Source organism: Marmota monax, unplaced genomic scaffold, assembly GCF_021218885.2.
Source record: "Marmota monax isolate L192 unplaced genomic scaffold, Marmota_monax_Labrador192_F-V1.1 WCK01_AAM20220418_F8-fsc00205, whole genome shotgun sequence".
NCBI lineage: Eukaryota > Metazoa > Chordata > Mammalia > Rodentia > Sciuridae > Marmota > Marmota monax.
In genome coordinates, this window is record NW_026692417.1 from 1,539,974 (window position 1) to 1,564,888 (window position 24,915).

Sequence of the window (24,915 nt, forward strand, 5' to 3'; positions counted from 1 at the left end):
TGGCCTGCACTCAGTCATTGACTCTCTTCAACTCCAAGGCTTTGAGATGGGCCCCAGGACTGGCCACTTACCTGGCCCTTCCTCCTGAGGCCAGCGTTGGACCCATTTTCTCTGCTTTTCCTACAGCTACGTTCAGTAGTGGGAGGAGAGGGGCCCAGTGCTAAAGGCCAGCCCCAGTCAGTGCCAGGCCCTGGGGCCCAATAAGGCCCATGATCATGACCAGAGGTAGCTAGGGGTCAGGAACATGGTCAGGGCTCCGCGCCAGAGTGTTGGGGAGATTCTGAGCTGGGTCTGGGCTGAAGGGAACATGGTGTTGGTTGGTATCTAGGGGAAATGGGGCTGTTAGGCCCTGGGGCCCGGGGGCATAAGAGAACTTGGTTCAACTTGGGAAGCTGTGTGTCCAAATTGAGGAAGGATTCTGGTGTGGGGGGATTTCCAGAGCTGCTGCCTAGACAAGGGGGGGCCTGCAGGACCTCTGTCAGGCTGTGGGCTCTTTGGCTATAGACCCTGCACAGATGGATGGATCAAATCAGGAGGGGAGGTCCTCCTGGCCAGAGGTCCCTGGGAGTCATGCAGGTGAATGGGGCAGGGGTCCCTGATCAGTCTGGGGACGCAGAGAGACCAGCAGAGGCTGCCTCCACATCTTTCAGCCTCTTTCCTTCTTTATCATACAACCGGAGCACTCCTGGCCGGGCAGGGCCTGTCTGAATGTGTAAATTACTGTATCCCCCTATAAATGGTTGAACTCATTATTAATATTTAGATAACAGGGAAGTTTCTATCTATTTCCTGATAGCATTTGAGTTTCTTTCCCTTGGCTGGCTTTCTGAGGCTCCGTGTGAGGGGCATCTCTGGGTGCCGACATCAGTGCTTCCTGCCAGTTACAGAAATCGAGTAACTGGCAGGTGCTGCACTGGGCACTGGGAAGACAATGGAAAGTAAGGCCCTGTCCTCAGGTAGCTTGCTGTCCAGGAGAAGAGACTGACCATCCAGTCTACAGTTATGATAGGGTGTGGCGGACGCCTCTGCAAGGAGCTGTGATGGGGGACATTGGAGAAGGTCTCCTCCAGGATCTTGTTGGCAGAAAAAATCTAGAAATGCTTCCTGGAGGAGGAAGGTGATGTCAGAGATGAATCCTAGAGGCTTCTACAATTCTCTCCATGAAACCCTCTGGACCTGTGCGGCTTTTCTGTGGCAGACTTCTTTCTCTTTCTCATTGGTGGTGATTAATCTAGTCAAGTTTTCTACTAGTTCTCTAGTTAATTTGGATATATATATATGGAAAGCATTCATTTTCTTTAGATTTGTGAAATCTCCACTTTAGAAAGTTATCACGCATTATTTTGTGGCCAAGTAAATGACTTCTGTTTTTCATAGACATATAGGAAATTGCATATTAAGGATATAAATTTGGTTCCATGTGGATCAAATCAAGTTTATTGATTGTATTATTCAAACATTAATTACCTTGCTGTTTTGTTTTGGACTTTGTTTCTTATAGAGGTTTGTTAAAGTTCCCGTTCAAATTGACTCTATGAAGTGCTTGTGCTTTTCATAGTCTTGCTTTTTATATTGAACTTCAGTACTATTGGGAGTGCAGACTTGGGCTCTTTTTTTTTTTTTTTTTTAATTTTTTTTTAAAATATTTATTTTTTAGTTCTCGGCAGACACAACATCTTTGTTTGTATGTGGTGCTGAGGATCGAACCCGGGCCGCACGCATGCCAGGCGAGTGCGCTACCGCTTGAGCCACATCCCCAGCCCCTGGGCTCTTTTTTTTTTTTTTTTTTTGGTACCAGGGATTGAACTCAGGGGCACTTGATCACTGAGTCACATCCCCAGCCCTATTTTGTAATTTATTTAGAGACAGGTGTTAGACCAGGACGCAAGAAAAGACCACTGACTCCAATTAAAATCAAATTAAAGCAAGCTTATTATTTCAACCGGCTCTGGGCTGCCTCTCCCACCCAAAACCGCAGGAACAAGACAGCAGCCGCAGCTTTCCTGTAGCCCAGCTTTATAGCCCAGAAAGTTACACAAAGGGGGGTTACAGATAACAGAACTCTGACGAGAATAACACTAATGGTAGTTTACATTTTTGCTGGCCCCAACATCAGAATTTATGAAGGTCATTAGAGCCTCAGAGAGGGTCGTTATCTGGCCAGGGAAGGCCAAGATTTGTGAGGCCTCACTAAAGTTTCAGAGAGGGCTGCTATCTGGTCAGAGAGCCTGGCATGGGTGAGTTCAAGACACAGGCACGGGCAGGCCTTCCAAGCAGGTTCAGAATTTGCAGTAATTTATAGTAAAGCCAAAATTATCTTTTCATGGCTTAGTGGCGAGATGGCTCCCAATTTTAAGAAAAAATCAGGTTGGGTCTATCAACAGGGTCTCCCTGAGTTGCTTAGCACCTCGCTTTTGCTGAGGATGGCTTTGAACTTGCGATTCTCCTGCCTTAGCCTCCTGAGCAGCTGGAATTACAGGCCAGTACCACCAAGTGCTGAGATTTTGACTCTTCTGGCCATCACACTTGCCTTTGTACCATCTCGCAGTGTCTTCTTCATCTTGTTTCAGAACTTGGCCTTATATTTCACATTCCCAGTATCAATGTGGCCACTCTTTATTTTAATCAATTTTATTTTGTATTTTTTTAGAACCTGCCTGGTATCTTTTGGTATCCTTTTATTTTCAACCATATCACTTTGTTTTTAAGTGTTTTTTTTTTTTTTTTTTAGCCAGATGAGGTAGTGCACTCTTTAACTTGAGAGGCTGAGGCAGGATGATCAGAAGTTCAAGGCCAGCCTTGGCCTGTTAATGTGATCTGTCTCAAAATGAAATAAAAAGGGCTGGGGACGTAGCTCAGTGGTAGAGCGCTTGCCTACCCTGCAATAGCCTCTGGGTTGAACCCCCAGATCTCCAGCACCACGGGAGGGGGGCAGTGTGTTTCTTGTTTATATCATATCACTGTATTTTTAAACCCAAGCTAACTGTCTTTTAATGGGAGAGTTCCCTCTGCCCACATTTCATTCAACAACTGATTTCCTGCTCTTGCTTTTATTGCTTTTGGCTTATTTTGCGTGTGTCAGTTGACCTTGTGGGTTCTTTCCCCTTCAATCAGGCTGCTGGTGGTTTCGCTTTTCTTCCTGCTATGCTTTCCAGTTTATTGATGGCTTCTGCCCCCTTCCCTGGGGGTTCCTAATCAAACATACTTTTTATAGGATGTTCCAGATGGAATTCTTCTTGGCACTCCCATCTGGAACTCACAGAACCTGTCCGTCTGTAGACTATGGTCTTCTGCAGCTTAGGAGGATCTGTTTGTTGCACAATTATTGTTTTTTTTCATCTGTAGGTTAGCTCTGGGCGCTCCTATCTTCCTCTTTATTTCTATCTCTATGTACTTCCGCTCTCACTTTTGAGATATTTTTTCAACTCGATTTTCCAAGCCACAAATTTTAAATCTCAAGAGTGAATATCTTTTTTTTTTTTTAATTCTTTGTAGTTGTAGATGGACAGCATGGCTTTATTTTATTTGTTTATTTATTTATTTTTATGTAATGCTGAGGATCGAACTCAGTGCCTCACGCACGTTAGGCAAGTGCTCTGCCATTGAGCTATGACCCCAGCCCAAGAGTGAATATCTTTAAAAAAAAAAAAAAAAGTGAATATGTGCTCCTTCCATGAGTACAATGACATAAGGCCTAAAACAATCCTTTTTAAAACTTTGTGCTTAGCCAGGCACAGTGGCGCACAGCTGTAATCCCCAAGACTCTGGAGGCTGAGACAGGAGGATCTCTAGTGCAAAGCCAACCTCAGCTAGCTTAGCAAGACCCTGTCTTAAAATTAAAAAAAAAAAAAATTAAAGGACTGGGGATGTATCTCAACTCAATGGTAAAGTTCCTGTGGGTTCAATCTCCAGTACCAAAAACAAAAACAAAAAACTTTGTGTTTGATTTGAATCCCCTTACAAGTTCTTATTTTTTTTTTGTTCTGGTTGTAATTATATTTTCTAGTCCCTCTATCTGCCAATAGACTTGGGTAATTTTAACTGGTAACATATTTACAGTTTTTTAAATCAAAGCCATAAAAGTGGCCCACACCTATAATCCCAGTGTCTCAGGAAGCTGAGGCAGGAGGATCATGAGTTCAGAGCCAGCTTTAGCAAGAGCAAAGTACTAAGCAACTCAGTGAGACCCTGTCTCTAAATAAAATACAAAATAGGGCTAGGGATGTGGCTCAGTGGTCAAGTGTCCCTGGGTTCAATCCCATATTCAATAAAATATACTTTTATTTTTACTATATATATAGTAAAAATCCCACCTGCACCACTACTCCCTCTCTATCAGCTCCAAGCTTACCACTCTCCTTCATTCTTTCTCTATTTCTTCCAGAGTTCCTTTATACAAATATGAACAAGTACAAATAGATAACTGATGACTTGGTTTTTTCTGCCTCCTACATGCAGGTAGTGTGCTGCCCACACTTTCCTACACCTTGTTTTCTTTACGCCTTTTTATAACTGTGTACCTTGGAGATTGTATATACAGAGGATCCTTCCTCCTTTTTATAGCTACTTGGTTTTTCATTGCAGGGATGTATCATAATTCATTTAACCAATCTTATATTGATAAATGCTTGCATAGTTTACCATTTTTTTCTTATTACAGACAAGGCTATAAGGAACAATCTTTTATACATGTGCATGTACATGTAAGGAAAATTCCAGAAGGGTTTCTGGGCTAAAGGTTAAATGATAAATCATTGCCAGATTACCATCCATGAGGCTTGTGCCTCTATGTGGATAGACACAAATGAAAGTGTCTGTCCACATCCTTACCAACTGGATGTGGTCAAACTTTTATTTTCTGCCAACCTGATAGTAAAATATGCAGTATTATCCTAAGGTGGCTTGAATTTGCATTTTTCTTTCCAATTATTTAAAGGTTGTTGGTTTGTCTTTTTCTGTGAATGTTCTACTCATATTTTTTTGCCCATTTGTCCTATTGGGTTATTGGTCTTTTTCTTATTGATTTCTAGGAGCTTTTTCTATATTAGGAAAATACCCCTCTGGCTACATAAGTTGTAATTACCCACCTCCAGGTTTGACTTCTTCTTTTCCTCCTCCTCCTCCTCCTCCTCCTCCTCCTCCTCCTCTTTCTTCTTCTTCCTCCTCCTCTTCATTCCTCTTTCTCCTCCTCCTCCTTTTTTTCTTATTCTTTTGCCCCAGGGTCTCACTCTATTGCCCAGACTAGACTTCAATTCTTGGACTCAACTTGATACTCCAACCCTCAGCCTCTCAATTATCTGGGAGCACACACCACGTCTGGCCAAGTTTTGTCTTTTTTACTTTGATAATAATTATATTTTGCCACAAAAGAATTATTTAAATTTTTAATTGACACAGTAATTGAACCTATTTATGGGGTGCAGTGTGTCATTTTAATACCCATATACAATGTGTGATGACTAGGGTAACTGGAATATCTGTCATCTGAGACATCTAGCCAAGTCCTCTCTTTCAGCTCTTTTTAAATATTCAATTAATTGCCATCACCCATAGTTTTCCTGTGCTATAGAATGCTAGAAATCATTCCTCCTGGACAATTGCACCCCATATCTATCTACCACTCTCTCTCATCAACCCTCCCCCACACCCTTCCCAGGCTCTGGTACCCACTATTCTATTCTCTGCTTCAAGATCATCATTTCAGCTTCTATATATAAGTGAGTGCGAGCGGTATTTGTCATTCTGTACCCATTTACTTTATTCACCTATGATGGGATTTCATTCTTTTTGTGGCTCATCAGATTCCATTATCTATATACAACATTTTTATTCATCAGTGAGTGGACATCTAGGTTGGTTCCATTTCTTGGCTATTGCAATTAATGTGCAAGTACAGATGGCTCTTCACCACATTGATTTCAATTCCTTTGGATATATACTCAGTAGGGGGACTGCTGGAGCATATGGTTGTTCTATTTCCAGGGTGGTTCCCCCACACACAGAGTACTAGAGATTTAACCCAGGGGTGCTTTACATCCCCAGCCCTTTTTATTTTCTGAGAGAGGGTCTCACTAATTTGCTTAGAGCCTTGTTAAGTTTCTGAGGCTGACCTCAAACTTGCCATCCTCCTACTTCAGCCTCCCAAGTCACTGAACTTACAGGCATGTGCATCACCACACCCAGCTATTTCTAGGTTTTTGAGGAACCTTCATACTGGTTTGCATAGTGGCTGTGCTAATTTACACATCTGCTGACCGACAATGCATGGAAGTTTCTCTGCATCTTCACCAGCACTTTTTTTTTTCTTATAAATTTTCTTGCTGTGCACCGTGGCACATATCTGTAGTTCCAGTTACTTGGGAGGCTGAAGTGGGAGGATCCCTTGAGCCAGGAGTTTGAGACCAGCATGGGCAATATAGCAAGACTATAAGGAAAAAAACATTTTCTTCGAAGATATTTGCATAATCAAGGGTACCGATTATTTATTTTATGGCTTTTAGAGTGTGAGTCTTTGTTATAGATTCTTTTGAATTGTTATAGGTCAACTAAGACTTTCTCTCTCTCTCTCTCTCTCTCTCCACACACACACACACACACACACACAGACTCAAGTCACTTAACAATGGCAGCATATTCTGAGAAAGGCGTAGTTGGGTGACCTTTTGGCCAAGTAAACACCTAGATTACACTTCACATACCTAGATCTCTCAATCACTCCAGTGACCTGCTGATGAGGTCAAGAGCTGTGGTAAAACCTAGATGAATGGGGCCACTATAGTGTACCTCGGGGGAACTATTTCCCAGAAAACTTTTTTTTTAATAACTAGAAGGCAAACATAGACTTTTTTTTATAAGTAGAAGGCAAAAGCATAGGATTGTAAATAGATAACCAGTAACATAGTCATCAGTTACCATTACCCCGTATGATGCATTGCAAATAATCGTATGTGCTACTTTTATACAACTGGCAACACAGTAACTTGTTTACCGCAGTTCGATAGGTCACCGTGGACCCAGGAGTCAGGCATCACCTGTGACATTACAATGGCTATGATGTCACTAGGCCGTAGAAATATTTTACCTGTGGTATAACCTCTGTGTTCTGTCATTAACCAAGTGGTCATTATGTGTCATATAACTGTGTGTGTGTAAAAATATTTTTTTTTTCTTCAAATATTATATGGCTTCATTTTTTGCATTTAAATATTTGATCCCTAAGGGTCTATCTGGGTAGATGGAGTAAGAGGTAGACTCACCTTTATTTATCTTATGTCTTGATGACAGTCCCTTGTCGCATCACCTTTAACTGACAATTATCTTTCCTCCATGATTTGTAAGGGTATCTTGGGCATGGCCTGGTTCCTGGCCGCGCCGGGTTGTTTTTTTTTTTTTTTTTTTCCTGCCTCTTTCTAGTTGCTGACTGCCATAGGGGTAGAGTTTATATCTTTGCTCACCAGGGCTCAGGTGCAGCTGTTGGACTAGCTCACTTGGGGGCGTGGCCAGAGTGCAGAAGGAGGGTGGTCTCTACCCAGGGGCCTGTAGGACTATGCATGTGGGGCTCCTGTCAAAAGGCTAGAAGTTCTACCTACTCTCAGCCTCAAGGATAGATAGTACCTAGCTTCCCTGGGCTCGTGGGGACAAGGGGTTTTGTTCAGGGCCATCTGCCTTTATCCCTGGGCCTCCCGGATTCCAGCCCCACCCTTGGGCACAGCCTCTCACCTGGACCAGGTCCTACCCACCCACCTGCCCTGCCCTGCTTGACTCATGCAGTAGAAGTTTACTGCTGGGAGGAGAGGGGAAGCAGGACCCCCAACTGGGGGCTGCGTCCTAAAGGGAGGGAAATTACTTTGTCTGTGAGAGATTGAGGGTTGAGTTCTGGAAGGGCAAGTTAGCTTCCAGGTAAGAAGTAATGAGCAATTTGTATGGTGGTAACATGGAGGATGAGGAAAGTTTGAGGAAGATTTTCTTTTTTTTTTTTTTAATTTTTCATTAGGAAATTCTTTAAATATATAGATAAGGGAAAATAATTTTTGCAGGGGCTGCTAGGATTGAACCTGAGGCCTCTTGCATGCTAAGCACATGCTCTATTGCTGAGCTACCCCCAGCCCAATAAAAATAATATTTTTTTAAATGAATACTATTGCACCTGTTACCTAGCTTGAATAACAATGGCCGTATTTGTTTGCCTGTTTTACTAAGGAATGATCAATTTCAGACATCACTGTGGTCCATACCTGAAAACTTCAGAATGTGTCTCTGGAAATAAATGTGCTGTATCCATAATCACCTTACCATTAATATACCTAGCAAAATTAGTGTCAACTTAATATCATGCAAGAGGCAGACCATGGTCAGATTTCCCCATTGTCCTAAAACACCATTGAGCCGCTGGCTAGCTGGCTTGACCCAGGATGCCACCAAAGGTTATGCATGACATTAAGTCTCTTCAGTCCCTCTTGAACATCCCTGCCCTTTCCTCTGCTGGAAGCTGCTCAAAAGACAGGAGCAGGTGTCTGCCAGAAGATCCACCTGTTTACGACCTGGGAGTGGTGTTCCCATGACCTCTAACCCCTGTGCTACCTGTGAACTGGCTTAGGCAGGTCAGATCATCGGGCTCAACAACAGCTGATACAAAGGAAGCAGGAATAGGAGGACCCTAGGCCTCTGCTTAGGCTGGACAGCTGGCCCTGGCTGGGGCAAGGAGGAGAGAGAAGATGAACTTCATGTTGGACATGCAGCTATCCCAGCATACCTACAGAGGATGCCCAAGGCAGTTGGATACAGGAGCTTGGAGATGGAGCTGTGTTGCTCACCCACAGCTGGCTGCACTCTCCTAGGGTGGTAGGGCAAGAAGCAAGGTGCCCACCGGAAATCCCTGAAGCCAGGGCAAAAGAGGCAGAGCCTGCATCCAAATGACTGAGAAAGAGGAGGGCAGCCTGGAGGCGTGGTCTGAAGAAGCCTGGGGAGGAGAGGATTTTAAGAATGCTCATCAGAGAGAGGCCAGGCTCCAGGGGACCCACTTTTTAAGGGAGGTCTTCTGAGCATGTGCCTGTATCTGAGCAAGGAGGCTGAGGGGCAGGCCTGAAGGAAGAAGGGGGCCAGGACGAGGCATTAAAGGAGATGTGGGGATGCAGCCAGGGGTACGCTTATGCTTCTTAAGATGGAGAGACCTCAAATTTGTAGAAGCGTCAAAGGGATGAAAGTAAGCAGGAAGAGGGAATAGGGGTTAGTGGTGAGTCCTCTCCCAAGCACCGGAGGCTATGGGGGCCCAGGTGGGAAGGTTAGCCTGGAGAGGAGGCCTCTGTTCCCTCTGTTGAGGAGAGGCAGAGGCAGAAGTAGCGGGTGTAGGTGCAAATTAAGTTTGGGTGGGCAGAAGGTGACAACCCCCCTGGTCACACTTTCCTGCCTCCTTAGCTTGGCTCTCTCCGGCCAGGAGATTCCTTGAAAGGCCACCTCCCCTCCCTGCTGGTGCCTTACTCAGAGCCCAAGCAGCAGGAGCTAGGAGGAGCCGCACCTCAGATCCTGAACACCCAGAGGAGCAGGCCCAGCAGGCAGCCCCGTGAGGTCACCCAGTGGCTGGGGCAGAGTCCAGTGCCCGGGGCACCCCGTCAAAACCTATACTTAGAAAAGCAGAAGTGTCTCATTCTGTCCCGTGTGGGAACTCAGTGGCCTCCAGGGAGGGAGGGTGGCAGGGAGGATAGCCCCACTCTACAGCTAAGGAAACTCAGGCCCAGACAGTCCAGCGGTTGCTCAGAGGAAAGCTGAGGCCAAGGCTCCTGGAGAATCCGCGCCTCTGGACTCCTGCTCCCTTCTGTTTTCCTTGTCATCCAGAGGCTTCAGCCCCAAACCCATTAAGTTCAGAATGTCATAGCACGTCCCTGTCTAGGTCCTCACCCTGTGGAGGGGCCGCCCTCAGGCTGCCTGGCCAGTCGCCCGGCCACCCAAACCAGTCCCATCGGAACCTCGGGGTGCTGAGGCAGGCACGGCTCCTCCAAGAATTCTGAGGTAGGAGGACCAAGACCTTGTGGTGGGACCCCCTGTCCCCGCCCCTTCATATTGCTGCTCCTATAGCTCTGGGCTAGGCCCTGGAGAAGCTGTGGCCGGGAGAGGAAGAGAGGGCTCCACCTGCTGTCCCTCCACTCAGCCTGGGTAGCACAGAGCAGCTCAGTCAGTGCACAGAAGAGGCGGTGTCCCTCACCAGTCCCAGAGCCAGTGCCTGGGTAGAGTGGCTGGTTTGGGGATCTTCTGCCTCTTACCCAGAGGACAGGATTTCCCTATTGCACCTGCTCTGCCCCTTCCTAGGAGGGTCTGGGAGAGAAAGATGAGGACTGAGGGGGCAAGAGTGGGTGACACGCAGCTAGTTTGTTCTGGCCCCCCCTCTGCCCTGCCCCCCACCCCCAGTGTGCCTCTTGGAGGTGTGAAGATGTACTTGAGGGAGGAGGAACCGCTGGGGAGCCTCTGTGGTCATCACCTCCTCTTGCTGGGTCTGAGAGCCAACCTCTGTGCCCTGCAGCAAACAGAGCTTGGGGGTTTACTGTGTCCTTAGAATGTGGGGGGCCTGAGCCTGCTGGGACATTCCCAGGCATGGGACCAAGCTACCACTGGGAAACAGGGGCAGGTGAGTACTGCCTGCCAGCTCCCAGGTCCCTGATGCCACATCATCACTCCTGGTCCCTGTCACAAGGAGACCCTGTCCCCTCTGCTACCTGTAGGGCAGTGCTGAGGGCCTGGGTTCCCACACCCATCCTCCCCTCTTGTTCCTATCCAATTCCTCCCAAGTGACTCAGAGCAGGGCACAAGTGTGTATGTCTGGTCCCTGGTCTCAAGTGGGAACAATGAGATGTACCGTGTGTGGCAAGCATGGAGCCTCCTGCCCTCCACCTCCAGCCAGGGAGCACTCCCCCAACCCCTGCGTGGGCTTCCGAGAGGGGCCCGGGCATGGGTTCAGGAAGACACCTGAGCCTTTGTTTGAGGGCAGAGGCCAGTGGAGGCCCAGCCTTGCTGTGCTCTCACCAAGGGCCCCACACTCAGAGTCTGAGCCCACAGTGGGTGCAGGGGAGAGAGAGGCCAGAGCCGGAGCTGGGAGGGAGCTGGGTGGCCATTGTAGTCAGGGCCTGGCCTTGGGGCTGGGGAGGAAGTAGCTCTGAAAGGAGAGGGGAGCAAGATGGTGCCCAAGGGAGCAGCCACAGAAGCTTCTCACCCAGGTGTGCTGTGCCTACTACACATGGCTGGGCTCTGGATCCCACCTGCATGAGGAGTAACGGGAGGAGAGTGGGCCTGGGGTTGGTGAGGAAGGGAGCTGGCACCCCCCACACTTCTCTGGGTCCTTAGAGTAGGGGTGGGGAAGGACTGGGCACACTTGTCCACAACGTAGACACACAGATGGGGGTGGGTGCACATGGACACAAAGACGAGAGAGGGTAGGTGCCTCTTGGGGACCAAATCTGTGATCAGGTAGTGGTGTGGCCAGAACCACTCCTGTCCTCTCGGTGGTGTGCAGGGTCCAGACACCAGTGCCCTAATACCACATCTGCCCAGGGCCCCTTCCTCTTTAGGAGTCCTTCCCATCCTCCACAGGCTTCCTCTTTCCCTTTACATCCTCCCTGGGCCTGGGGGGAGTTGACAGCCATTTATTGTCCCTGTTTCCAGCCCAGGCGCTACTACTGCAGACCAGCCCAGGCCAGAGCCCTCAGCTGTCCCTTTTGCTTGGTCCTCAAATGTGCAGCATCTCCCCCACCTCAACTCAAATGTGACTGGCTCTGTGTGTTGTCTGGGCCTGGGATTTAGAACTCCCCCTGGGACTCGGAGCTCAGAGCAGCAGCCAGTAGTAAAAATACCCACAACCTGCAGGCCCCCACCTCTGCCTCCCGCAGCCTCTGTCTCAGGCAGCAGCACTTCCGCAACCCTGACAGGAAATGGGCTGCACTCTCTGCCTACCGCCATCTCAAGGCAACTTCTTGTTTCCCTGTTGCCCTGTGCCAGCCCTGAGGTTGTGTCCCTTGGCTGCATCCCCAAAGTCTTCCCAGGGCTCAGAGGGGACAGGATGGTGGACATGATTGCCAAACTGACCAGGAGGCAGAGTCGAGCGCTACGGGCACAGGTAGGGATGGTGGCCTTGCGGGGCAATCTCAGCCTCCATAGGCAGCAGAGGGCCTTCTGGGGTTGAGGGGCACACTGTGAGCCTCTATTACTCACGACTGTTAGGAGCTGGATGAGTGGGATTCAGGACAGGGAGTCTCAGGAACTCAAAGACTCTTCCTTTCTCGCCTCTTTTCTTCTATCTGAGATCCTCAGCTTGGGGCAAGAGAGCCAGTGCTGCTACCTGCTAGTGGCCCCGGGGAGGGAACTGGAGACAGGGGAGAACCAACTTAAGGAAGAGTGTGGGGCTGGGCAGCTGATGTGGTGAGAGCCAGGGTCCTTCTTGGCTCTGTTCTCTGGCCTGAGGTGGGAGGTGACTTCTTTTTTCCCACATGGTGTCCTCTATATCTCTAGGATACAATCCAAGAGCCCTTGGTGCTGTCCTCAGACCCCTTGGATGGGCTGTGTCTGTGTCTGGGCCTCCAGGAGTGGAGGCCAATAGGAGCCCTTGGAGGCCAATAGGAGGGCCTGGCCCCATTTGGTCCCCAGGAACCAGCCAGAACCAGCTAAGACCCATGCCAGGACAGGAAAGCAGCTCTATCTTGGCACCATAGGGGCTCTTGAAGAGTCTGTGGGGCCTCAAGGTGCTGCATGCTTGCCCTCTCAGAGGTGTCACAGTCAACAGAGACACTTTTGTGATTTTAATTTTATTGTACAGAATTCTGAGGCTACAAAATGTTTTAAGAAAAAAAAATGAAAACCAGAGATGGTATCAGTGGAAGAACAGCCCCTCCCAAGGGCTGCAGCATCTGAAACAGGTGTGGCCCCTGCCTGCTTGTCCCCAGAGAGGGCCCCTGGGCCTGTAATTTGGGGGCAGCCTAGTCCTCCCAATGCTTCCTTCCAAGTGTTGTACCCTGCCCCCACAGTGTGATTCTGCATATTCTCTTCTTGGTGACAGCTCGGTCCCACTGGAGACCTAAACTTTCCCCTCTGAAATCTAGTCTGTACCTGATAGGGTGTGGAAATCCCTGATCCAAAGTGGCTTCCATGCCCCTCTCCATAGGTCCTCCCAGCCCCTGCCTGGTCCAGAGATAGGCAAGGCCACTGCCACAGTGGCTCCAGCTGGGTGGGCAGGAGTTGCCTTGGTTCATTCCCCTTCCTCTCCTATGGCCTCCATCCTGCCCTCCTTCTGGGTTCTATGGCTCAAACTGTCATTCTCAGGAAGCTCTTGCTCCAAGTTGACTTCTATTGTGGGGTGTGTGTGTGTGTGTGTGTGTGTGTGTGTGTGTGTAATGTTTGGCATAGGATTGACTGGTGTATTAAAGTAGTAAGTGTTTTTGGTAGATCTGCTGTGAGCTTGGGGACATTGGCCTACCTGATGGGGGCATTATCCTGCATCTTGCTCTGAGAAACTTCCGCCTTGAGTGGGGTGGAGGGAGCAGGCAGACCAGTAGGCAGCTAATTGATCACCAAGGTGGAATGCCAGTGGGCCCTGACAGAGCAAGGAGAAGAAGGCGGGCAGGTTAGAACTCTCCAGAGTCTTGTGAACTCAGGCCAGTGGAGGGGCAGGATCTGGGTGCTCAGGGAGTGAGGGGAGGGAATCCAGGCTGAGAGAACACCGGGAGCAAAGCATGGAGGTAGGAAGGTGCCTTCTGTGTTGGAGGTGGGCGAAGGCCTGGTGTGGTTGGAATACAGGGTGCCACATGAGGCCTGTGGGAAGGGAGAAGGAAAGGGAAGTGGGGTGGAGGGTCCTATGTCAGCCACAAAGGAGCCTGGAGGGGTGAAGGGGAGGGGCAAGGAATTGGTAGACTGGTATCCGAGCTCTCCCTAGCCCATGTGCCTCGGGACAGCCACCCTGTCTAAAACTGCAATGCGCCTTCTCTGACAGTGTCTCGCTCTCTTGTTTAGCGGGATTCATCACTGATGTACTGTACATTTCACTTGTCAACCCCCCATGACCATTTGCACACACTTGCATTGGAGGGTCAGCCCTGCCCCATGGGGTTTTGTGGCCATTTGTTCATTGCTACATTCCTGGTGCCTAGAATAGCACCTGGCACCGAACACAGCAGGCAAATCTTTGTTGAACAAATGAATGTTTTTGAGGTGCCTGTCTATGGCCCAGAGAGAGCCCATTATAAGAAGGACATGCTTGCCCTCTCAGAGGTGTCACAGTCAACAGAGATACTTTTGTGATTTTAACGAAGTTTTATTGTACAGAATTCTGAGGCTACAAAATGTTTAAAGAAAAAAAAAATGAAAACCAGAGATGTGGCTCAGTGGAAGAACAGTCACTGACATGCGAGAGGCCCTGAGTTCAGTCCCAGCACCACCGAAAACACGAAACAAAATGAAAACAAATATAACCCCTCTGATCACCCTGCTCAGCTAAGACCATTGTTAACATTTTGGATGATTTCCAAATACAAAATTGGAATTATATTAGGCCTACTGTTTTGCCCTGGAGCATTACGTATCCTTAGAAAGCAGTATTCATCCCCACATGCTTTTTCTGCTGCTTGAGGTTTAATGATATAGTTATATACCCTTCTAGGAGGTGCTGAGGGTGCTGGCTAGGTGCGGTGGGCACACCAGAGGAATCTCAGGATAGATCTTGGACTTGGCACCTGAACAGAGTCCTGATGCAGGAGGAGGAGTCTGCTGGGTGAGAAGGGTGGAGGTTGGGCTGCTGTGAATGAGCTACTGCCAGCAGGAGACACCTCGGGAGGGTGGGGAATGGCTGGGTGCTACTAGAGCTCAAAGTTCAAGGCCAGGGGCAAGGAATGGCAGGAAATAAGGCTTAAGCACTGGCAGGGATAGGCGCCCTCTGGTGCCTGCACAACGCTGTGACTTTGCCCTGCAGCCAGCAGGGAGCCAGAAGGTGTGAGTCAGGTAAGCTTCTGTTCCTTAAGGGTGCCCATGCCTGGCCAGGCTTGTATTCCACGTGACAGACCCCACCTGCCCCCTCTTCCTTTGACTCACCTTTGTTTGTCCCCTTTCTAGCCCATCTGACTGTCATCTCCCTCTTTGCCACCCTAAACACCACATTAGAAAGTTTCAGGCCTAAATCCAGAGGCGGGGCAGCAGGCAATCCCAGCTCTTCCTGGTCTGGAGTGGGAGTGGTGGGAGGGCTCTTTGGGGGCTGTGGAATGCAACAAGTCCAAGAAAGGAAACCACAGAAGGGACAGGTCCTGGGCCATTTCTCTGTTCCTGCCCAACTTCTCACTGGCATCTGGGAGTACAGTTGTGAGAACTGGGGTATCATTGTTTCATTATTGTTAATTTAAAAATTGGTGTAAATTGTCCTACACATCTGTGGCACTAAACTACTTCACAAAGCACTTTCAAGAACATTTCCTTATTCTATGTCTGCACTACAATTTCTGGAATGGGCAGAGCAGACATTTGACACCCAGAAAAACTGAGGCAGGGGTTGGGAGGACCCATGGAGCGGGGCATGGAAGCCACTTTGGATCAGGGATTTCCACACCCTAGCAGGTACAGACTAGATTTCAGAGGGGAAAGATTAGGTCTCCAGTGGGACCGAGCTGTCACCAAGAAGAGAATATGCAGAATCACACTGTGGGGGCAGGGTAGAACACTTGGAAGGAAGCATTGGGAGGACTAGGCTGCCCCCAAGTTACAGGCCCAGGGGCCCTCTCTGGGGACAAGCAAGCAGGGGCCACACCTGTTTCAGATGCTGCAGACCTTGAGGCCCCACAGACTCTTCAAGAGCCCCTATGGTGCTAAGATAGAGCTGCTTTCCTGTCCTGGCAGGGTCTTAACTGGGTTCTGGCTGTTTCCTGGGGACCAGATGGGGCCAGGCCCTCCTTTTGGCCTCCAAGGGCTTATAGCAGGGCCTGCCACATTGGCCCCCCACTCTTGGAGGCCCAGACACAGCCACAGCCCATCCACAGGAGTCTGAGGACAGCACCAAGGGCTCTTGGATTGTATCCTAGAGATATAGAGGACACCAAGTGGGAAAAAGGAAGTCACCTCCCCACCTCAGGCCAGAGAACAGAGCCAAGAGGGACCCTGGCTCTCACCACATCAGCTGCCCAGCCCCACACTCTTCCTTAAGTTGGTTCTCCCCTGTCTCTAGTTCCCTCCCCATGGCCACTAGCAGGTAGCAGCACTGGCTCTCTTGCCCCAAGCTGAGGACCTCAGTATTTCTCTGCCATCCAAGAGAGAATGGAACTTGCTGAAGGTCGCCTTGGTGGCAAGTGGCCAAGTGAGCACTATGTGATCTTGGAGCTTCCCTGAAAGTCACCTTTCCTCCTTGGCACAGGCGGACGACCCCCAAGAGCCCGTGTATGCGAACGTAGAGAGGCAACCTCGCGCCACCTCGCCGCGCGCTGTCGCAGCCCCCGGCCCCAGCCCGGTGTGGGAGACGCACACGGACGCGGGCACCGGACGCCTCTACTACTACAACCCCGACACGGGCGTGACCACTTGGGAGTCGCCCTTCGAGGCTGCGGAGGGCCCCGCCAGCCCGGCCACCTCCCCGGCTTCAGTGGGCAGCCCCGAGAGCCTCGAGGGCGAGTGGGGCCAGTACTGGGACGAGGAGAGCCGCAGGGTGTTCTTCTACAACGCGCTGACGGGCGAGACCGCCTGGGAAGACGACCCCGAAGACCAGCTGGAGTTGCAGCCCGGCCTGAGCCCCGGCAGCCCAATGGACCAGAGAGTGAGGGGCGGGGCCCGGTGGGCGGGGCCGCCTCCCGGTCTCTGACCCCGCCTCCTTCTGGGGCCGATCTGCTGGGGGCGGGGCGGGACTGGCACTGAGACCCCTGACTCCGTCTTCTGCTCCCGCAGCCCCCCACCCCTGAGACAGACTACCCCGAATTGCTGACTAGTTACCCTGAAGAGGACTATTCCCCCGTGGGTTCCTTCAGTGATCCCAGCCCCACCTGTCCTTTGGCCGCACCCCCAGGCTGGTCCTGTCACATCAGCCCGGACAAGCAGATGATCTATACCAACCACTTCACCCAAGAGCAGGTAGGGGCTGCAGATGGATGGCCCAGACAGCCAAAGGATCGCTCCCAGAAGCTTTTCTAAGAGCTCCCACGCAGACCCCAAGACAGTCCCAGGCACCGGGTGGCTTGCACCTGGCCCTGGGACTGTCTTGGACTCTGTTGGAGGGAATTTCTTCCCCCTCCCTCTTGAGCTGGGCCCAGGGCCCTGACCATCCCTGTCCCCACAGTGGATGAAGCTGGAGGACCAGCAGGGGAAGTCATACTTCTACAACCCAGAGGACTCCTCTGTTCGGTGGGAGCTGCCCCAGGTAACCAACTGGTGAATGGAGCGCACTGGGGAGAGTGGAGGGGATTATATACGACAGCCTCTCTCTCCCCCGCCAGGTCCCCATCCCTGCCCCTCGAAGCATCTGCAAATCCAGCCAAGACAGTGACACCCCAGCCCAGCCCAGCCCTCCAGAGGAAAAAGTAAGAGAAGGGACATGTAGGCCCTGGCAGGATCACCGCAAAAGAGATGAGGGCTGGTTTCTGGAGGTCCTGGGGCAGGGATGGAGTGGGATATACTTGTCTTCTCCATAGGCCCAGCACCGGGCCCAGCTGTGGGGAGCTGCCAGCTGAGGAGGAGACAAGCCTCCTGTCATGGCTCACCCTTTCTTTCCCTTTCTCTGTCTTAGATCAAGACTCTGGACAAGGCAGGAGTACTCTATCGCACCAAAATTGTGGACAAGGGGAAGCGGCTCCGGTGAGAGCCCAGAGCCCATCTGCACCCAGACCAGGGCAGGATGGGCTTTAATAGTGAAGCTCCCTGAGCACTGCCCCGATGCCAGGCTCTTCCTAGTCCTCATAGCAACTTCACGTGCAGTACTGGGGGGAACCCAGGCACTGAGAGATAAAGTGACTGACCCTAGGTCCTTTGGTTACCAGGAGGGCAGGAGTCCAGCCCTCCCGAGTGGGGGCCCCAGGCTCTGTTCTTAAGCTCTAAGTCGTCCTCTTGGAGGTGGGAGGGGGCTTCAGCTCAGGAACAAATTAAAGCCCTGCCCTCCCCGCTTCCCCACCCCACCCAGGAAGAAGCACTGGAGTGCCTCCTGGACAGTGCTGGAGGGTGGCGTCCTCACCTTCTTCAAGGACTCAAAGACCTCAGCTGCTGGCGGCCTGGTGAGACCTGGGCCCCCGATAGGAGCTGTCCCATCTGCTCTTTGTCTAATCTGGTTTGGGAAAGGCCAGGTCTGAGAGAGTGGTGCCCAGGTGTCAGACGAGGTGTGCCTTGGCAGGAAAGGGAACATGGCTACAGATTGACCCCAGGACAAGCAGTTCCAGCCACCTTGGGGATGGGAGCAGTCCTTAAGGGTGGACAGCTCCAGCTAGAGGGCAGCCTCCCACACCTGCTCACAGGGGCTCCTGTGCCCCTTTCTTCTTTCCCCTTTCCTCCCTGGGTGGGCAGCTGTAGTACTCAAGCCAGGCTGCAGGCTCCATGGCCCAAAACACCAGGATCCTGGGTCCCAGAAACCCCCAGGCCCTTTCCTCAGAACTGTTGCTTGGCCACACTAGTGACCAGAGCCTGTCCCTAAAGGAAGAGTGTATGGGGGTCTGAGCCCAGGCTGTAGCACACCCGTCTGAGCTGAGGGCTCTCCATAACCTCGCTCCCACCCTTTCTCCTACAGAGGCAGCCTTACAAGCTCTCCACTCCTGAGTACACCGTGGAGCTGAAGGGGGCCACGCTCTCCTGGGCCCCCAAAGACAAATCCAGCAAGAAGAATGTGCTGGAGGTGAGTGATGGGGTGAGGAGGAAGAAAGACAGGGCTTACTGATAGCCTGGGAGCCTCATTGCAGACAGGCTCCAGGAAGGAAGAAAGGAGACTCGGGGAGAATTGGGGCTGGAATTCTCAGAGCTCAAGGTCAAAGCTGCCCCCACTTCAGAGATCTGTCCATGTTTGGGGCATCACATGTTATTTATTTATTTTTTTTTTTGGTGGTGGTGCTGGGGACTGAAGCCAGAGCCTCATGCATGTCAGGCGAGAGCTCTACCACTGAGCCACACCCCCAGCCCTGGCATCGTGATTCTGTAGCTCCCTCTCCAACTGAGTCAGTAGTCGTTGCCTCAGAGGGTGGTGAGAACCAGGATGGCCACAGCCCTCCTAGCTACTCCAGGTTGACAGACAGGAAACTGACAGGCTAGGCCAGGAAACCTGTTCTCACCAGCCAGATCCTTGCTTCTGGTCTGACTGGGTCCCCAGTGAATAACCCAGGGCAGTGGGGAGGCTTGTCAGGCTCCCCCTGCAGGAATAGCAAGGAGAGCAGGGAGATCTTCCCGTGTCTGGCCCTTTGCTGTTCCCCTGTTGTCTTATTTTGATATTACTCATGCTCCCACCTCAGTCCCTGAAAGTTGTGAGGCAGATCACAACAAAACCCAGGAGGTAAGCGGCAAAATCCACTGAAAAGCCAGGACCAGGCAAAACACGTTAGAGATGGCATCAAGATGGAGAGGAACTGGGGGCAGATAATGAAGAGGTGCTAAGGTGGTTGCTGGGACTCAAACATGCTAGGCAGCACCCCACCACTGAGCCACATCCCCAGCGCCCCCCAACATTTTTTCATTTTAAAAAGCAGATTAAATAATATGCCAAAGAGTCCTGTCTGATCTGAGAAGTTGTTCCCTGCCACCTGAGACAGGTTCTGCTGTGTCGGCTGCTCACAGGCCCTAAAGGGCAGGGTTGGTGTGCACTGCCACAGCCAGACATTCTAATTAACCTGCAGCGCCTGGTCCTCGGAACTGGAGGCCAGTGAGCAATCCGACCAAGTTGTCATCCGAGTCAGAAAGGCTGCGAGCCACCAGTCCTGTGGCAGAAAGTTGCCCTCTGGTGTTTTAATTTGTGCTTCTTGATGAAGAGGGGTGTGAATGAACATGTTACCCCAGCTGGAGTGTGGGACAGGGGTGGGAATTTCTGTCCACACAGCTGGGGCAACACTTTGAGGGCCTCCGTATGAGGAGGAGGCCCGTGTTCTCCAGGCTCAGCCTTGGTCTGCTCTCACTTCCTCTCTCTCCACACTGTCTCCGTTACTGGAGTCCAGCTGCCAGTGTCTCCCACAGGAGTTCCTTTCACTTGCTTTTTTGCTGGCCAGTGCTCTGGGTGAGGCCTGCCATGTCCTGTGGTTCATGGGGAGACAGGCTGGGGTATGAGGAAGTGCACCAGACAACTGAGCCCTGTAGAATTGGACTCCACCACTCATTAGCTGTGTGCCCATGAGGAAGTTGCTAAACCTCGCTGAGCCTCGATTTGCTCATCTGTAACAGAGGTGCTGTCACTCACAGCTTTCAATGAGAAGGAAGACTTGGGCTTGGGGTGAGGCCTTTGGGCCATGAGGCTCTGAGTCCCTGAGGCCAGGAACAGTTTATCTCCCTCTCCATACCCCTACCTCCAGCCCAGGGAACCAGAGATGATGGAATAATTTGTGTCCCCCCATACAGCTGCAGAGCCGTGATGGCTCCGAGTACCTGATCCAGCATGACTCAGAGGCCATCATCAGCACCTGGCACAAAGCCATTGCCCAGGGCATCCAGGAGCTGGTAGGGACAGCCCGGGGTCTCCAGGGCTGGTGGGGAGTGGGTGTTGGCATTATGCAGGGTAGCTGTGCCCTCCGCTCACACACAGGGAGCTTCATGGCACCAGTGAGCGAGTGCCCCTCTCTGCAAATGCAGTCCCCGCTTACAGCCAGGATGGCAGGTGGGCTGCTGGAGAAAGGGCCTTCCCTGAGCCTGTGAACCGGGGCCCTAGGGTTGTCCCCGTGGGAGGACTCTGCAGGAGGGGTTGGAACATCCAGAGGAGTTTTCCTATTTCAAAGGAGGCAGAAGGAGAAGTAGATGCTTTGAGAATTAGCCTCAGGCCAGAACGACAGACTAAAATTAAAAGATAAGACTTAAAAGGATTGATTCAAGAGTCTACCATTTTTTAGGTTCAAAGTATCAATTACATACATAGAGATGGGGACCGCCCCTCTGACAGCCATTCACCTGGCAAAGACCTGAGGCTTTTTGACTCTTCATTCCCTACAAGCCAACATTTTGTGCAGGTTTTGGCTGGACTAATAAAAGTAGGAATCAGAAGCAGGGAGTTATTGACAGTGCTCCAGCCCCAGCTGAAATTGCAAGTTCATGATTAGGAGCCATTCTAGGGAAGTATATCTACAGGTGCTGAGGTGGGAAGAGGGGGCCGGGAGCTGAGAGGTGGGTATAAGGGTGGCCAGGATAAGAAAGGGTGAGAGAGAACAATATGATTCTCCAACACCTTAAGGGCTCTCTGCAGTCAAGAAGTCAAGTAAGTCAATTCTGAGATTCCCTGGAGGAGGTGAGGAAAGTTAACCTCATTAGGGAAGAGAGAACTCTGGCGGTCTGTCTCTAGGGCAGACCTGAGGGCTGGCTTTCCCATCCTGGAGAGAACCTCAGCTGGCCCCAGGCCCTGCCTCTCTGAGGCTGCGTAATTCCAGTCTGCAGACCTGCCCGCTGAGGAGGAAAGTGACACCAGCAGCGCAGATTTCGGGTCCAGTGAGCGCCTGGGAAGCTGGCGGGAGAGAGAGGATGACACTCGGTCCAGTGCAGGTGTGTGGAGGCCTGTTGGGGAGTATCCACGAAGTGTCACCCTGGCTGGGGCCACTTGGGTCTACCCTGACACCGTGGTAGACGGTGTTCTGTGTTAGGGTTAGGGTTAGGGTTAGGGTTAGGGTTAGGGGTTAGGGTTAGGGTTAGGGGTTAGGGGTTGGGGTTAGGGTTAGGGTTAGGGTTAGGGTTAGGGTTCTAACACAGAACCCTAACACAGAACACCCTGCAGCGGCCGGACCTGTTCTGAGCCCTGGAGGCCAGGAGAGCGACTTGAGCAAGGTCCGGCACAAGCTCCGCAGGTTCCTACAGCGGCGGCCCACGCTACAATCGCTGCGGGAGAAGGGTTACATCAGAGGTATGGCGGCACGACCGGGGTGGGCTGCGGGGCACCTGCGGGGCGACGCTGACAAGCCTCTCCCCCAGATCAGGTGTTCGGCTGCGCGCTGGCGGTGCTGTGTGAGCGCGAGAGGAGCTCGGTGCCGCGCTTCGTGCAGCAGTGTATCCGGACCGTCGAGGCCCGGGGTAGGAGCCGTTGCAGGCTGGGTCAGACCCTCGGGTGCCTGATGGCCTCCTTCCAAGACAAAGGATGGAGATCCCTGGGTGGGAGCAGGGTAGGGGGGAAAGGATGGAAGGCCCTGAGTAGGAAACACCAGCGGCTCTAGCCCCACCTGGGGTCAGCGCCTCCCTCTCACCCAGGGCTGGACATCGACGGGCTGTACCGCATCAGCGGAAACCTGGCCACCATCCAGAAGCTGCGCTATAGGGTGGACCACGGTGAGGCTAATCCCCAGTTCTTGCCCCAGGGTCTCAAGGTGCAAAGGGGTGTTAGCCTCCCCTTCATCCTCTGTCTCCTCCTGCGCCGCAGATGAGCGTCTGGACCTGGACGATGGGCGCTGGGAGGACGTTCATGTCATCACTGGCGCTCTGAAGCTCTTCTTCCGGGAGCTGCCCGAGCCCCTCTTCCCCTTCTCGCATTTCAGCCAGTTCATCGCAGCCATCAGTGAGAACTGGGGGCAGCGGAAGGGGAGGGCAGGGGAACTGATCAACCTCTGAGACCTAGCTGGCTGTGCCCACTGCCGTCGCAGCCCAGCCAACCCTCCCACTCCTCTGACCCTCCCTTGCCCAGAGCTACAGGACCAGGCACAGCGCAGCCGCTGTGTGCGAGACCTGGTGCGCTCACTGCCAACCCCCAACCATGACACGCTGCGGCTACTCTTCCAGCACCTGTGCAGGTGAGCCAAGTGAGTGGGGGCAGGTCCTGGCCAGGGCCCCCATGCCTGCCCAGGTCTAGGCCCTGACCCCACCCCACCTCTCCTCAGGGTTATCCAGCACGGCGAGCAGAACCGCATGTCGGTGCAGAGCGTGGCCATAGTGTTTGGGCCTACGCTGCTGCGGCCCGAGACAGAGGAGAACACCATGACCATGACCATGGTGTTCCAGAACCAAGTGGTGGAGCTCATCCTGCAGCAGTGCTCAGATATCTTCCCGCCCCACTGACCGCGGCGGACCTGGGACTAGGCGCAATGACTGTGGTCCTAGGGAGACTGGAATTGCTCTCCGAGGTCCTTGGCCTTCTATGGGTCTGCAGGCACTGTGATGTCTATACCCCTCGTTTCTGAGGGTATAGTGACCCCTGGTGGGCAGTTCGTGAAATGTGATTCCCCCCCCGCCCCCCCGCCCCGGCGGGTCGTGTTTAGGGTTAATTAGGTTCTGTTCTTTATTACAGCGCCACCTACTGGGCGGGTGGGAGAATGTGTAGGGGTGAGAGTTTTGTTTTCTGGGACTCCTACGGGGAGGAGGAATTTAGAGAGGGCCTTCCTGGCTTCTTCAAGCCTTCACCTGGTCAAGGCCTTCACAGAGACTCTGGTGGCGCCCCTGTTCAGGCCCTGTGCCCATCAAGCAGCTACTGACAGCTTCCTTCCAGCCGCAAAGCTGAACCTGTCTCCCCCAGGCCTCAAGGATGAGCTCTTGGGCCTCTTACAGAGATCAGGGTGGTCAGCTAGGTAAGGTCAGGGTTCCTGTTTGGGATTGGGCACCTATGCCCTCCCTGATCCACTGTGTCCTGTGCAAATTCTTCATGCCCACTGGATGTGGACCCTGCACCTGCACTTGATGTGTACCTTTCCACACTCAATCCCATTTTACAGATGAGGAAACTGAGGCTTACAGAGTGACTTGCTCAGGGTCAGGTGGGTGATCTGACTCCCCAACAGAGGTTCCTCCCATACCACTCCAGAGAGGGCTGTTGATCCTTTGAGCCACCTACGCCCCACCGCAGCATGGGACCATGAGCAAAGCAAAGTAACTCAGCTGGGTCTGTCCTGTCTGTGCCTGGGCTGGGGAGTTTCCTGAACTCACAGAGGGAAACTGCTCCAGCTGTTCTTCTCGGGGGAAGGTCAAGTGTGCCTGCCTGGTGCCCACCATGCCATGGAGACCTGGGAAAGGCCTGCAAGGGATGGAGGACAACCTCAGGAAAGGAGAGGTGAACCTTGGAGTCAGCAGACCCCTTCCCTCTTCATGCACAAACCACCTCGGTTTCTGGATCTCGATCCCCAGCCCCTCCCCCCCGCCCATCCATTCATTGACTCGACCAACAATAATCGGTAATATTTATTAAGCTTTCGCCAAGCATTTTATTTGGATCATCCCTGCTTGTCTCTCACAGTCAATATTTATTTGTTCTTGTGTGCCCGGCACTGTGCTCTGGGGCAAGGATGCTGACTTCTGTCCTGGTGGAGCTTAGGGTTCACTGGGTGACGTGGACCCAAGCCCACCCCATGCCAGTGGGGGCAGGTTAGGAGTTCAAATGGAGGCCTTGTACCCCATGTCTAAATATTTAAAAGTGATCAATCAAGCTAACAACTGTTAAATAAAATATGTCCTATTCTCCTACTTTGGCAAATCTGCTTTGATGAGGACTTGGGAGGCCAGTTCTAATTTAACCTTCTGTGACTCTCACAAGATCCATACCCGAACATGGTGGCACAGGAAGAGTTGGTCCTGGCCTTCCACTTGCTGCCCTTATCTTCCCACGCTCAGAGCCATCCTCCCCCAAGGAGAGGTTCACATGCAGAAAGCTTGATGCTCCAGGCCATGAGCACAGATGGCCAGTACCCCCTACAATCATCTGTCACTTGGTCACTCCACTGGTGACCCAGGAGGAAGTGGGCCTGGGCCACTACGGCAGGGCATTCTGGGGTTCTGTATATAGGGAGACTGGTCCAAAGGAAGGCTCCATCTCTCAGAGGGCCCCATAGATTCCTCATCCTG

The 24,915-nt window shown here is 51.9% G+C and overlaps 1 protein-coding gene across 6 annotated transcripts in view; it reads left to right on the forward strand.

The window, feature by feature from the left end:
• The window catches only part of Arhgap27 (Rho GTPase activating protein 27), a 33,325-nt gene extending 8,788 nt beyond the window's left edge, over nt 1-24,537 (forward strand). For 3 of the 6 annotated variants that reach the window (XM_046442715.2, XM_046442716.2, XM_046442720.2), the window contains 15 exons: nt 16,367-16,762; nt 16,891-17,073; nt 17,279-17,359; nt 17,436-17,519; nt 17,726-17,793; nt 18,116-18,206; nt 18,713-18,817; nt 20,518-20,616; nt 21,534-21,645; nt 21,863-22,000; nt 22,069-22,167; nt 22,342-22,419; nt 22,511-22,645; nt 22,772-22,877; nt 22,965-24,537. In XM_046442715.2, coding sequence (XP_046298671.1) covers nt 16,367-16,762; nt 16,891-17,073; nt 17,279-17,359; nt 17,436-17,519; nt 17,726-17,793; nt 18,116-18,206; nt 18,713-18,817; nt 20,518-20,616; nt 21,534-21,645; nt 21,863-22,000; nt 22,069-22,167; nt 22,342-22,419; nt 22,511-22,645; nt 22,772-22,877; nt 22,965-23,142 — 1,953 coding nt within the window. In that variant the 3' untranslated portion in view covers nt 23,143-24,537. Of the gene's footprint in view, nt 1-11,886; nt 12,101-16,366; nt 16,763-16,890; nt 17,074-17,278; nt 17,360-17,435; nt 17,520-17,725; nt 17,794-18,115; nt 18,207-18,712; nt 18,818-20,517; nt 20,617-21,533; nt 21,646-21,862; nt 22,001-22,068; nt 22,168-22,341; nt 22,420-22,510; nt 22,646-22,771; nt 22,878-22,964 lie in introns of those variants that run through there. The other 3 variants (XM_046442718.2, XM_046442719.2, XM_046442717.2) reach the window with 3 other exon arrangements.
• The last annotated feature ends 378 nt before the right edge of the window (nt 24,538-24,915 follow it).